The 15,711-nt window shown below is 39.7% G+C and overlaps 1 protein-coding gene across 1 annotated transcript in view; it reads right to left on the bottom strand.

Moving 5' to 3' along the window:
- Positions 1 to 8,359: 8,359 nt before the first annotated feature.
- LOC115482264 (nucleolar protein 7-like) overlaps positions 8,360 to 15,711 on the bottom strand; it is a 34,175-nt gene continuing 26,823 nt past the window's right edge. Inside the window, exon 8 of the mRNA XM_030221960.1 lies at positions 8,360 to 9,068. Within this exon, the coding sequence (XP_030077820.1) occupies positions 8,998 to 9,068 (71 nt within the window). The 3' untranslated portion in view covers positions 8,360 to 8,997. The remainder of the gene's footprint in view (positions 9,069 to 15,711) is intronic.

The raw sequence follows: 15,711 nt of genomic DNA, 5'->3' as shown, positions 1-15,711 counted from the left end.
CCGACTTCAGTCATAGACTCACCAGTTTAACTGTTGTATTATAACAGTATTACATGTCAACAGAATGTGTGGTTATGACCTTTATTTATATACGAGAACCAAATATTTAGTCAATTTACATGTCTTAATTTAATCTTTGTACACCTTGCATTTTTAAAAGTGCTTCCATGAGCACTTGATTGCAATAAAAATGTAATGATACCATGATTAACCAGCCATTAAAGATTTACTTCTAGAGATACAATCAACTTGTGGCTCTTTTAAGACTGCTTTCACGTTACTGTGTTAAAATCAGCTTACCTGTGGAGAAAAGTGGAACTGATCCAGCACTTTCTTCATGCTCCTTCCTAATTCCAGTTCATTCAAAAGCCTGGCTAGAATCTGAAATCTAGCATCTTCATGGAATTCTTTCTCCTATTTTATACCTCACACAGAGAGATTAAGGCTTAGGCAAACTAGGCAAGTGCCTTGGGCCCAAAGGTTTAAGGGGCAGTGTCAGATGTTCTCAGGATTCAAGAGGCTAGGGTTTCCAATTGTCTGGATTTGTTTTCAGCATGCTAAACCAGAAGGATGGCTAAGTGTGTGGATATTTTTCAGAGTTTAGCCCATGACTTACTCACCACTGCTCCGCTTCCTGTTCCAGTGCAGAACAGTGTAGAATCCAGCCAATGGGAAGCCTCTAATAGTCACAGGAAGGGAGGGGCTGAGCTGTAGAGGAAGCTGAGCTCTGCACAGGGTCTTTGGAGTGTTCTTGGGGATGGGATATTGTTAAAAAGGAGGGAAAAGTGTGAAGGGTCTTTCTGTATGCTGAGGAAAAGAACAGGCAGTAAATGCCAGAATTTTACATGATGGTGGGCAGACCTGATGGGAGGCGGGGGCACTGCCTGAATGAGCACATGACATGAGCAGCAGGACAGAGAGATAAAAATGCATGTCAAGTACTTGTGGTTGTTTCTGTGTATCCTGGTGAGTACAGTCTCATAGAATTGAAGCTTCCCTTTGAAAATTTAGGTGGGAATGTGGAACTTCAGTGGTACAAATGTACCTGTGCACATACTAAGTGAAGGGAAGTTTTCAGCCTAGGGAATTTACCCTGTTAACTATTAAATTCCATTATAGTTTATTTTGCTTTTTTCATTTTTGAACCTTTTTTCACATGTAAAATTTTGTAAATTTATATCATGGACCCATTGCCCTTAAATCTCAGTCTTTCTGGCAGTCCATCTTTTGAATCTCTGGTTTGTATCGGAGGCAATAGTGAATAAGAGTTGCCCAGCTTCCCTGGTTCTGAGCCCACCACTGCAGAGCTGCCAAGTTACCAGTTCCAGTCCAGGAGGGAGACTTTTTGTCCAGTCCTGTTTTTGAATTTATATCCCAAGTCTGTGTTTTTGTAGTCTCTGATATCATTAATTGAAATCAGCACTTCAGGTCCCATAATGTACCAGGATAGGGTGGAAGAAATCTAGGACTGGCTCAGAATTTCCCTCTTGGAACTGGGTAACTTGGCAGCTCTTCTCTACCCATTAAGCCTTTCCATTCAAAGCACATGCTTGCATAGTCCCTATGGTCACTCATAAACTATTACTGCTATCATAACCACAGTTAGGCTGCAGCCTGCACTTTTCTCTGATACTACTACTTAACATTTCTAGAGCGCTACTAGGGTTATGCAGCGCTGTACAAATAAACAAAGAAGGATGGTCCCAGCTCAAAGGAGCTTACAATCTAAAGAACGAAATGTCAAGTTGGGCAGTCTAGATTTCCTGGGTAGAGGTTAGGTGCCGAAGGCGACGTTGAAGAGGTGGGCTTTAAGCAGAGATTTGAAGATGGGCAGGGAGGGGGCCTGGCGTATGGGCTCGGGAAGTTTGTTCCACGCGTGGGGTGAGGCGAGGCAGAAAGGAGAGGTGAAATGATGGTGGGGATGGAGTTCCTGGTAGGGGGGCCCACAAATTTATGTTTGCCTAGGGCCCCTATAGTGTTAGTCCAGCCCTGACCCCACCCCAATCTCAACCCATCCAATTGGGTCATTGTGGTCATGGTTCTGGGTTGAGAGCCATGCAGCTGGGCTCCTTCTAGAATCCTTCAGTTAATGGCCCTGAATACAGTCACTACATTACCCTTTCTGATGACCACAACTCCCAACCCTTGAGAGAATACTCAGACATAATCAGAGACCTTCCCCATAGCAGTGTATAGCATTTACCACATGAACCACAGAGCTACTGTGGGGCTCATTTTCAAAGCACTTAGACTCACAAATTTCCATAGGTTACTGTGTAACTTTGTAAGTCTTAAGTGCTTTGAAAATACACCTCTATATAACTTACATTTAAGGCAAAAAAAAAATTGCCTACTTTCTAAATTTTGCAACTAGGTTTTGACCAATAATGCTTCTAAAATACTATGAAGTTTAATTTATAAGGACTGGGGTACAGCTGTGAAAAAGTCTTCTGGGGCACAGCCAGCCACCAGTCATAGCTCTGCTCACCCCAACTTGCAGCATCCATGTCTTTTGGTGTCAGAGAAAGTTGGGGTGAATAGAGCTGTTATGAGTGACATCCAAGTCCTGTGAAGCTGTTCAGTTCCCAAAACATCTATTGTGTGGCAGCTGGTTACACATTTATGTCTAAGAAAGCTATTTAGCTACCTAGTAATTCTATTATTTTTTTCCAAAGGGGCGCTTTAAAGTGAACTGATAACTAGATTTCTCTCTGTCTCATCATGTCATTGTCACAGATCAATGATAAGAGTGCAACAGAGTTCACTGGTACATAATAATCTGACAGGATCTGTAATGTGAACAAACTGTATCGACCAGTGGAATTGCTGTTATCCTGTTTGTTGGATTTGGCATGGGATCAAGCTCCACCTTGTTTGATTGTTTTACCAGCAATACTATCTGCTCTCTGCCTCTGGTGTGGAAGCAAACTCCACCTACTCCTCATATACATCAGACACCACAGGCTCTTTAAAATCAAAGCCATGAACTGTTCTACACTGCCCTGACATCCTTCAGTGGAATTGCTTCTATCCTGTTTGTTAGATTAGGTGTGGGAGCAAGCTCTACCTTGTTTCATTGTTTTACCAGCGATACTATCAGCTCTTTGCAATACTTCTACCTCTGGCATGGGAGCAAGCTCTGCCTACTCCCTGCATACATCAGTTACCACGGGCTTTTTACCGCAGAACCTAGCAGCACGCCGCCTAAGGTACAAGCTCTAGCACAGCATCTTGAGTAGCGTAAGTTCTGTTTTCTAAATTGAATGTTTTTTAAAATTTATAATGGCCTGGTGTTTTTGTTTTCAGTTATTTCTTATTGAGTAGTTGTAATATGTTATATGGTCATACTTTGGGGTTGGCTGACCAACCTCTAGTTCCCCAGATACCATGACCTTTTCAGTAGGAATTTGATTTACCATTTGAATATTGTACTATCTTACGCTCCGTCATCATGCGCTATTGAATCTTTAAAGCCAACCATTAGAAATAGGAGTTCTACCTGTTTCAGAAAATGAGGTTTTGGTTTTAGTGCACATAATATAATCTTGATTATATTAATTATGAAAGAACTGATCTTAATCATTTGTCCCCATTCGAAACCTGCCTAATCAGGGATTGGATTAGTGATAGTCAACCTGGTTGTCTAACTGAAACCTGTTTTTTCTCTGAAGTTGACCCATGGATTAATTAAATCTGTCCAGCAGGCTATAAATTGCTATCTTTATCCAGATGTGGTAAGAGAGTCAGAATCGCTTTAGTGGTTCCCAAACCTGGTCCAGGAGGCACCCCAGCCAGTCAGGTTTTCAGGATATCCACAATGAATATTTATGAGCAATGTGCATGCACTGCCTCTCTGTTATGCAGATCTCTCTCATGAATATTCATTGTGGATATCCTAAAAATCTGATTGGTTGGGGTGCCTCCAGGACCAGGTTTGGGAACCACTGCTTTAGTGTATAAAATAGTATTAGAGGTAATTTTAATTGATTTCATTTAATTCTTCTGACATTTTTTCATGTCACATAAGAGATTCCACCTTAACAGATACATTGGGTTGTATTCTGTTATTGTTCTCCTGATAGGAGGTCTAAAGCATATCCTCTTTTTTGTGACTTTGTTGTCAAAAACTCGGTTTCTAATTCTTACAATTTATTACTAGGAGATGTTAATTTGCACTTGGAAAAAGTTAATGATTAAATAATTTAATTGTATTCATTTTTATCTTTGTTGATCTATACCTACTATTTCTATAACTCACGAGAAAGGTCATCAGTTGGATCTGATTTCCTTTTCTGATACTTCTTGTATTAGGTTGACATATGTTCTCTGGGAACAATCTCTATGGTTGGATCACTATACTTGTTATTTTAGAATTCAATGGAGGGAATTTAAGGGTCATCCCAAATCAGTCAGTTTGCTATTCTTCTAGAGGCAACATTGATCAATCAGCTTTTTGGGACTTGGTATTAAAGCAGTGGGCACAAAATAATAATAACTTTAAGTTAAAGAGCTGAGTTTTCAGATTATCAGTTGGATGCAGTTTTTGAATTTCCTTCTTCTGTCATGGAATGGATTCTAGGAGCCAGAATTTGGAAAGATTTCTCTCCAATTTGCTGGAATGATTTTGAAATTATATAGTAAGTATATTACATTTTACTATATACTGGATAGTTGTCATTGATGCAAGCAGCTCCTGTCCTTTTGCATAGCTTTGTGCGACTGGATTCAGGAGCAGCTATCTCTAGACTCATTCCAGTTGAGTGAAATAATTGTCATTCCTCTATTGACTGACTCAATTACCTGTTTCCACTATATCCAATTACAGTTCAGTAGCTTTGATTCCATTTTTTACTAAACTAATAGATAGTTTTGTAATGCAACAATTAAATCAGTATTTTTAGAGAAGTTTTCAGTTCTGCATTCTTAAGTCAGGGCTTCAGGCTTTTTTTTTTTTTTAGTACTGAAACATTTGTCAGTTCTCCGATAGATAACGCTAGATGTTTTTTGAGTGAAGGGGAATGTGCATTGCTGCTATAGTTCGATCTCTCGGCAGCATTTGATTTGGTGGATCCAAAATTCTGTTAGTCTCTTGAGGATGTGCTTGACTGGTCTGGTGATTTCTTTGGTCGTTCTTATAGAGTTTGGGTGAAAGATGTTTTTTCCTGCCCATGGTGGAACATGTGGAGTTCACTAGGGATCACCCCTTTCGCCATTACTTTTTAATGTTTTTTTTTTTTTACAATCTTTGTCCATTGTTGCAAAGTGACAATTTTTTACATTACATCTATGCAGACAATACCTCAGTTTTGATCCCATGTGACTATCTGGAATTGATCCCTTGTAAGTCATTAGATAATATGCTTTGATACTAATCCAGTGAATATTCCTAGGTCAATTTGCATTAATCAAGTTTCCTCTCTAGTCAAGAAATGTTTCCTTTTAATGAGGAAGCTAAGGTGTAGGCATAGTTATTTTGAACAAGATCAATTTAAATTACTGGTTCAGGCACTTTTTTCTCAGACTATTGCAACCTCCTATACTTAGGATGTAGTAAAGGTCTTAGGAGATTGCAAACTATTCAGCACACGGCAGTTTGTTTGATTTTTGGTTTATCTGTTTATGATAGTATGTCTTCCAGTTATCTAAGATTACATTAGTTGCCCATTGAAGCCAGAGTATATTTTAAGTTGGCTTCTTTTCTGTTTAGGATTTTGCATGGTTTAGCACCAAGATGAAAAGGTGATGCTGGTTATTCATTCCCGTCAGCTAAGGGGAAGAAGAGATTACGTTTATTTGAATTAAGCCTGGCCTTTCAGGCAGCTAGGTTTTGGAATGATATTGCTGATACTTTCACTCTTCTAAATCTTATTTTGTTTAAACATGTACACACTGGAAGGGTAGATATGACAAAGACATTTACATTTTTGAAAGAAGACAACTAGTTGTAAGTAGAAAATTTTAAAAAACATCAGAAAATTTTCTTGGAGGGTGGTGGATGCCTGGAATGTTCTTCTGCAAGAAGTGGTAGATCAGAAACAATGAAAATCAAAAAGGTGTGTGATAAGCACAGAGTAGAAGAGTAGGCTAATGGTTAGTGCAGCAGCCTGAGAACCAGGGGAACTGTGTTCATGTCCCACTGCAGCCCCTTGTTGACTCTGGCCAAGTCACTTAATTTTCCCCAGGCACAAAGTAAGTACCTGTCTATAATAAGTAAACCGCTTAGATTGTAACCACAGAAAGGTGGTATATCAAGTCCTATTCCCTTTCCTATATCGTATGAAGATGAAATAAAAGTATTTAGCATTTCCACTCACAGTAAAACTTAAATAACTCTCACATTTTAAAGAAAAAAGAGACTGCATCAGTTACAACTCTAACGTAGAGTTACACGGGGACAGAAATCTTACCTGTCCCCACAAGAATTTAACCTATCTCCACTCAGTCCTGCAAGAATTTAATGGTAACACAAAAAAAAAAAAAGTCCAGTCCTCCCTCTCTGGGTTTGAGCTGCAGGCAAGGAAGGAACAGACATTGGAACTTGGAACATGCTGGTGCACGATTGTATGACTTGTTTCTGAGTCACTGGCACTGTGTGCTAAAAGGTTCCCACATGCATGTGCCAGTAGGTCTGGTGCCATCTGATGCTTGTGCATGTGTCACAGCTGAGGTCTGTGCATCAGCCCAGGTGCAGACAGGATTAATAGTAACGTAGTAAGTGACAGTAGATAAAAACCTGAACGGTACATCCACTTTGCCCAACTCAACAATGAACATGATATTATATACTTGATTATGGTGTTTCTGGGGATGAAGTCCACCCTGCCCTATCCTTATGTTCCAGCCATTAAGGTTGCTATGTAAGACCTTTCCAGCCCATCCTAAACCAGATTGCCATATATGAGAGACAGACCATACAAATCTGCAACACATACATCCATTTAAGTTCAGGTTTTTTTTTTTTTTTATAACTTCAGAGATTCTTTGTGTTCATCCTACACCTTTTTGAAATCCATCACCATTTGTGTTTCTTCCACCTTCTTAACGGAGGCTTTCCGCATCTGTGCTGTTAAAGCAAGGAGCACTGAAAGAAATTGATACTTGGTAGGTGAGAGGCTGGTGCAAGTGCAGCATACACTTCCACGGGAACCCCGCAGGAATTGCTTCCGTCCCCAAGGGATTCCCACAAACCCTGTTCCCGTGCAGGTCTCTACTCTAAAGACTTGAAAAAGGGGAGAAGATGGAGTACTAACCCACATAGCATCACACATACAACCCTGGCCACCTTTCTGAGCAGACTGATACTGGTCTTCATTGGCCTCATTTACTGTATTACTATAAACAAGAAGTCTGGACTCTTCTGGAGACCAACAACTCCCCTTCCACAAACTACAAACTCACACCTAAAGCCAAGCCAGCACAGCAAGACTAGTCTGTATCCATTAAAAGAAGACAGTTGCAACTTTTCTAAACAGGGCTACAAAACGTATTTTAATGATGAAGAAATATACAAAACTACAAATCCCTTCCATGTATTTTAAAGCACTCAAGCATTATTGTGTACATAAATAAACATTAAGGCTGCTGAAGACCTGCAACATAACCTAAGACTAAGAGGACAGTGAACAGGCTGACAGGCCACTAACCAATCCCTGCACTCAGCTTCTGGGAAGTTTTTAAAGCTCCTTTTAAAGATCATAATGCCACCAGCTGCACATAGCAAATGTACAGGTTTAGCAAACAAAAAAAAACCCAGAGATGGTGATTCACCATGATGCTGCATCCTTGAATTCTTGTTAAGCATTTATACTAGGGTAACAACATTCGGGGGGGGGGGGGGGGGGGGGGGGTTAGCACATTTCTTGTAAACCGCTTGATTTTAAGAAGAGTGGGACATCACATTAGAATTAGAACCTACCTTTAAACCTGAATCCCCTCTAATCATATTGCCCAAGTCTGTGGAAGAAAGGCTGATAACTAGGGGCCGGAAGCAATATTCCCTCTAAGCAGAGCACGAGTGATTGCTCATGTTTTAGGAGCATTGCTCTCAAAAAAAATTTTTTTTTTGTGCTATCTATAGCGATGAACTGCTACTGGTGCTGAAAAATTGATGCTTTTAACACTTGTTGCTCATACGAGAGAAAAAACATTTGCACACACCAGGCCACTCCTTAGAGGAAACATTGGCCAGAAGCACTGTCGCTGCAGCATCCATCCTGGCACTGGAACCAAATCCCTTTCACAACAGCTGAGGTGGGTGCAATACTCACCTTTCAAATAACCTTTCAATCCACAAGCCATCTTGCAAAGGGGCTAGAAACCAGCCTTGCAAAACAAAACAAAACTCAGCTATCAGAGTAACTAAAGAAAACAAAACAATGCAAAAGGTTTTATTCCATCAGTGCAACCTGGCTGTTTACACTGATACACAGAAGTTAAGATGTATTTTTCTTAACAAGGAATAATAAATTTCAAAATAAAACTCAAACCGGGAAGGTAACGTTTCTTTACAGCTATGTTCTTTTACTGATATCACTTTGAAGTTTTCTAGCAAGCACCACCACAAAATACAAATAATAACTTGAGGCAGGAGGATGAAAACAAGGAAAAATATAGTAAAAATCTATGCAGCGATATATAAGGTTGTCTGAAAGCTGCTTTTTTTTTTTTTTTTTTTAAATTCCCCCCCCCCCCCCCCCCCAAAAGATAAAGACCGTTAACTGTTTGCTCCTGAAATCCTAAGTTTTCATACAGTAAATAAAGAGCACATGACAAATTGGTTTGAAGAGGAGTCGTGCAATGGGACGAGGCCTGCTGTGCTAAGGAGTATGGAGAGTGTTAACCAGAACAGACTTTGCTCAAAGCTCAGAGTGTTATTTGCCTACAGGAGCACTGTGTTCAGGCTTTAGGGTGTTTAGGTCTAAAGCTAGTTGCTGGTAGCCCTTGGCATTTTGAGTCCAGGTAACCTTTAGAATTCGTGCTTCCAAGTCTTCAATATGGTCAGAAGGAGGTCAGCTGTTTGTGAACCCGACGCAGCTTAAACCTTTTGGCTTTCTGTTTTTTTTCTGTTCCTGGAAAAGACAAACAAAAGTGTATTATTCTATGCAAACCATAAGAGAAAAGCAATTCCCATGCCTGCCAACTTCTCTGACCCTAAAAGCAGCCTTATAGGGGAGCTAAGCATTTTGGTGGGGGGGGGGGGGGGGGGGGGAAGCCAAAATTCACACAGGTGCATATAGTTTGGAGTGAGGTATTTTTAAGGGATACTGTGAAATATGTGAAAAAGCGGATATTTGAATGACATGCAAAGACTCCAAATTTCACAGGACAACTGCTAGTAATAAGCTAGTTATGAACAGGAATAAAAAGAATGGGTCAGATACACAAAAGCATTTATCCATATAGTGGCTGCCGCTATTCCGACAAGTGCCCTATCCATGAATTTTCTGTGACATATTTGGACCGTGCCAGGGAGAAGTGAAAACATTCTGCCTAACTATGGATAGCCAGCCATACAGCTACGTGATTTAAGCTTAGTAAGTCCAGCCTATAGTGAGGGGAGGGGATTAAACATACGGCTTTGTTGTATTTTATTTTTCATCCTTATGGTTGAGATTTTCCTACTGAACAGAGTATATGCCCTCACACACTGTGGGATGATTATGAAGATTACCATGTAACGAAGCTTTCCTTGCTTTGTATATCCACTCCTACCCTAGCTAAGAATATTCAAGCACCTTTCTGACCTCATGTGCAACTTTCTTAAGTTAATCGCCTTATTTTCTTACGCCTGTTACTCACTCTATCTTATCTATCCATATATTCCATCTTTGCTTACACCTTATACTGTCTATTAAAATGTTTTATTGTGTTGACATTGTAACGTAACATACTATGCCATACTTTGTATTGTTTGAATATTTTTACTACTGTAATTATCTATAGCTTATGTTTGAGTGGTTCATTGAGTGTCCCCTCATTTTTGTACTTTATGAAACGGTAAACAATCGATTCACATTTACCTGTTCCATTCCAGAATTTTATAGACATATGTCGTATTTCCCAAGCCTTCTCTTCTCCAAGCTGATGTGCCGTAACCTCTTTAGCCTTTCCTCGTATCAGAGTAGTTCCATTCCCTTAATCATTTTAGAATACCTTAAACACCTTGTGGGAAAGTATCGGGGGCCTCAGATATTGTATAGGTTGGATATTAAAGACCTCAGACAGAATTTTAAATCTTCAGCAATACTCAACTGAAGGACTCAATATTTGTTAATCTGTATTTCTACTGTACTCTACACAATTTGATTCCTATTCGGTCTTGACTAGACTAGCGTCCTGTGATGGTACAAGAATTTGACTGAAAAGGGCACGTACGATGCTTTTTCCCTACTATAGACTACTATTCTTTAAAAAAGAACTGAACGAATTCTGTTTCAATGTTTTGTATAAGAGGAAGGTGTGATGACTGGATTCTGTTGGTAGGTGGCAGAGTTTTAGTGAGATAGGTAAGGAATGCTAATCTTGTCCTTAGTCTTAGAGGATTTTTGGTATGCCACTATGCTGAAAAGCAGCATGATGCAAGAGCTGAGGATACAACATTTTCAGGTTGCCAAGGAGAAAAATGTCCAGTTCCTAGTGAAGCTCAGAAGCCCTATGAATATTTCCATCATGGTGAAACAAGATCCAAAACTTGGAACAGATTATACAAGGAGAATATATATATGATAGTAACTCTGGAACAGAAGGGTCTCACTGACTGTACCTTATTGGTGGTGGTGAGGGGAGTAATTTAAAAAAACTTATTTAAAATATGTATTCTTTACCATGTAAGATGCTTTCTTTTACTATGTAAGCTGCACTGGACCTGCTGTATGTGGGAAAGAGTGGGGTACAAATGTAATAAATAAATAAAATAACCCGCTTTACCTTACAACTCTAGGCAGGGTACAAAATAAAACCTACAGAGTATCAAATTGCATAACAAAACAAATAAAATCTCCTGTAAATCATGACAAACTGAAAAGCATCATGCTGCAGACAACAAGGCACCTATTAATCAAAGGCCTGCACAAATAAAAGTGCTTTCAAGATGACAAATTCCTTAGAAAAGCTAGGGAGAATCAGCATGATTCAAAATCCTTGAATTTTCTCCAAGTATAGTAGTTTATTCTGAAGCAAGCTTGAAATAAGGTAATAAGTAATTCTTCTACTAGATTGAGAACCATGATCCAAAAGCTTCCAGGAAAGCCAACAATGGAATAAACTCTGAAAGGAGTGGGGAGATTGGTAACTTCATAAATGCCAGAAAAAGCAAAATGCTTGTAAATTCTTAAAATTCAGTATGAAAGGGGATCAAGATGGCATTGGAGGTGGTTGTGCTGCTCTGGGCTCTGTGCACTTAGCATTTTTTCAGCCTACCAAGAATCTCCTTGTGTTTGTTCTCAAGAGGAAGAGAAAGGTTAAGCTTCGGGTCGTACCTCCAGCCCCGGCAATACTGGGGCGCTGTGTAGCTCAGAGTACTAAAGTTCAACTTGCAGCTTCAGGGGCAACAGCTAACCAAAGCATCAAAGGGGCGTCTTACAGCCCTGATCAGCAACTAGCTCCGTTGAGACCCGGAAGCATTTCCCGCGGTGTTGGAGGGCATGGAAGCTTGGATCAGAAAGTCTTTCTCCTGAGCCCCAGCCTTGGAGGAGTGCCAGCCGCTGTGTCTACACCTCATGTGGAGGGTTTACACCCTGATAGTCAGCAGTTTGAAGCTGCTGATGAGGTAGTAGCTTCAGGAGGTGACATTCATAGCTTGGTGAGATCAGCAGGAACACTATACAGGGCCTGCACACTGTGATGGTAAGGTTTTCAGCTCAAATAAGAAAGATATGGTGAATCACGCTCAGGAGCTGGAACAAGCTTCCAGAATCTTGGCTACAGAACAGAGGTTGGAAGGTTGCCAGAACTTGGGGAATGTTTTGATTAAAGAAAGGAAAAGAAAATGGAGTACCTTGAGAACCAACTGAGGGAAAACAACTTAAGACTTATTAAATTTCCAAAGTCACTTTTGATATGCTGAAAAAGTATTTTAAACCCTTTAGTGTCCAATGTTCCCATCAATCTGTTCCCATATGGCTTATTACGAGAACTTAAAGGGTTAAGGAGATCCTTGGGTTCCAGAGGACAACCTTCCACCAACAGTAAATGCCTATTATATATCTGGAATAAGAAGATCAGAGGCGAAGGAACACAGGGCGTAATGAATCTCACTAAATTTTTGGAAAGCTCATTGGAAGTAATTATAGAGTGTATAACTTAAATTGTTAATTTTGCTCTTGAGATAGATAGAAATAACATTTTGCATTTATAGTTTCAGCAAAAAAAAAAAAAAAAAACACAAATGGACCTTCAAGATTGGAACCATGATCAGCAGCAAGACCAACAAATTGCATCTATGTGGTTTCCGTGTTGGAGCAGGCACTGTGGCATTTGTATGATTTGTTCCATTCTGCTTAGCAGTGCTGTTTGAAGGACTTTGTCACATTTTCTTTGCTTTTGCTGCATTCATTTTTGAACCGTGAGGCAGGCCTAGTTTCACCGAAACACGGCCCATGTTGGGTCTATCTAATTAAAGAACTCTCTATTGTTCCGCGCACATTTTGTCGGCGGTTTCACTGACCTGCCGGGTATTTATCACAGCTTGGCGCTATAGGGTGCTCTTCTCCTGACGAAGCTCCAGTGGTGAAACGGGACCGTTGGGGAGCCCCTGGTTGGAGCAGCAACAAGCTAAGTAGTTGTGATGATTGTTATCTTTGAATATGGTAGTGTTATTTAACACTAACAGATACTAGAAGCACACAAATGAATATTGAGGTAGGAGGTTGGCAGAGGACCAGTGATTACATGTTTGTGGCCACATTGATATAATCTTATTGATTAAAAAAGTGTCACTGGTCTGAGGTCCTCTCCTCCTCTGTCACTTATTCACAATTGATATATAATGCCCGCTGTTCTCTGGTTTGTCCACTCTTGAAGGCCCATTTGTGCTTCTTTTTTGCTGTTGGTATACTTTTGAATCCTCTTTTGCTACCTGCATTTTATATTTTGTTATAAGTCCACGCTGTTTATGGGATTTCCTGCACATTTCCCAATTTTTCTAGGGATATGCAATGGAAAGAAAAGAATTCTTGTTTTTAAAACTGAGAACTCTTGCTCTGGGAGCGGTATTCCTTTTGAAGTTTCACTGTAGATGTTTACATTTTGAGTGTTTTTATTTTTTTGCTGTTTGAACCCAAACAGCTTCTTAATTTTCTTGAAGCCAAGGAGGTTGGATGTGGGATAAACCTGGGACAAAATCATGTGCTTGCTGGCTGCTGTAGCTGAATTTCAACCACTCATTTTATATATTTGTGGGTCCTTTGTATTTCCTTATCTTGATCCAGGTGGACTAATTTGCCAAAGTTTGTTTTATTTTTTTTTTCATGTTATTTCGCTATTTCCTGTTATTCAATAATATGTTTGGATGCTATTTTGAAATAAAGATTAAAGTTAAAAAAAAAAAAAAAAGCTTTAGTATTTATTTAAATTTTCCTGAGTTCCAAAGGTAAACTGTTCCATAACGTTGGTCCAGCCACATAAAAAATAGTTGTTCCATATTCATTCAACCTTATAACCTTAAATGAGGGAACTTCTAAATACATTTGTTGAGTAGATCTCAAACTTCTTGATGGGCGGTACACATGCCAACTGGCTGTTAATATCTTTGAAACCATTCTCATCAAGATTTTAAACACTAGAAGCTGGATTTTAAACCTAATCCTAGCATCAACAGGTAACCAGCATAATGATTTCAAAATGGGTTTGATATGTTCATATCTACCCAACACCCCTCAGAACTCTAGCCATAGCATTCTGCACAACCTGTAAGGCCTGCAACTAAGAATTTTTTTTAACTCTGTATTAATATAAAAAATTAATAAAAACTGCCATTAAAACCAATACACGTCATACCTTGATTCTTAGGTACAATGCTTTGCATACCCCTAGAGCAGCCTCCCTCATCCCCCTGTACTCCCTCCTCCCGTAACATAGGGTTCAGCACAAAATTTAAATGACTAGGTATTCACAGTTGTCTCTGTTCTTGCCATTTAATATAGATATCCCATGATCAAATAAATTTCTGCAGTCTATTTCTTCTAAGAGCAATGAGGCACGACATCTGGCACATATAGTCCACTTTAGCAAGCACCTGTGATCTGGATGGGAGGAAAGGCTATTTCCAAGAAGCTGCTAGTAATAAGCGGGCAGCCATTACTATGTGGAAAGTAAGTGGAACGTATTTCCCTGGTAACTCCTGCAGCTTGTTGAAAACCACAGAAATATCTAGTGTTAAGAAGAAAAAAAGAGTCTTTCTTCACTGAACCCTGTTCTTATTTCATCAAAAAGTGACAACAACAAAGTTTCCATATCACGATTTATAAGAAAACAAAATTGGTTTATATCCAAAATATCATTAATACCCAAAAACTAGAGGAAACAGGCTGATAATTATCCACCAATTCCCTACTTCCCTTTCAGTCTTGCAAAACTGGCTTCACTGCCACCAGCATGCATCCTTCATCAAAACATCTATTCATTATCTGAACATACACTGGCGCCACTTGCTCTTTCACCTTTTCACTACACTAGGCTAACAAATATCTAATTTGCAGTAGCTGTTTTTCACCCAATTCATAATTTTTCTTGTTTCAAATTTTTTATTGATGACACAGAAAAAGAAACACATCCAATATTCAAGGTACATCAAGAATTGAATCTCAAAACATCCAGCAGAAGAACACAAGAAGGTCCATCATCAATAAATTTTTGAACAATTTTCCCCCTTTCCCGCCCTCTCCATGTTCCCCCACCTAGTATTTAGAAAGAACAATTGTTATATAAATATCCGTAACAACTTATGTCAAATGCAAGAATACAACTTAGAAAATACATTCACCCTCTACACTCCTTCCCACCAGCCCCAGTGGGAGCAGGGAAAACATACTATAGAAACTCAGCGCATGATAGGTTCTCATGGGACAAAAATAAAACTTATCTATCCTAACCCATAAACATCCCACAACTGTTAAAGACCACCACTGCACCAGATAAAATGCTGCAGTGTCTGAGGCCGTGGCTCTTCAATCCCAGACCCAAAAATAACGACCTCTAACAGACTTAACCCCACAGCATCCCATCCCCCTTCCTCATGAGTTTCCAAGTCCCTAGTGCGTTATGGATAGAGCTTCAGAGAATCTATCAAAGACCTGACTGCGTGCCCCTGGAGATATCCTCTGTAAATATGGCCCCCAGACTGAAAGAAATCGCTTCTGACATTTAGAGGATAGGTGATACCCAAAGGATTCCCATAACATTAAAGAATGCAATTTATTGCGCCAGTACCAAATGGAAAGTGGGCAATCGGAGAGCCAATGATTTAAGATACATTTCTTCCCCAGGATACAAGATTTGCTGGCAATTTGTCCCCACTGCTCCTTAAACCTATTGCTCCAGTGGAATCCAAAAGTGTCCCCTAAATTATTGCCCCTGAGTCTCCATTCAGGGGACACTTTTGGGTTCCACTGGAGCAATGGGTTTAAGGAGCAGTGGGGACAAGTTGTCAGCAAATCTTGTATCCTGGGGAAGAAATGCATCCTAAATCATTGACTGCCCGATTGCCCACTGTCC

Source organism: Microcaecilia unicolor, chromosome 1 (assembly GCF_901765095.1).
Source record: "Microcaecilia unicolor chromosome 1, aMicUni1.1, whole genome shotgun sequence".
Lineage (NCBI taxonomy): Eukaryota > Metazoa > Chordata > Amphibia > Gymnophiona > Siphonopidae > Microcaecilia > Microcaecilia unicolor.
The sequence above is the reverse complement of the archived record's forward strand: the minus strand, read 5'-3'. Positions and strand labels throughout refer to the sequence as shown.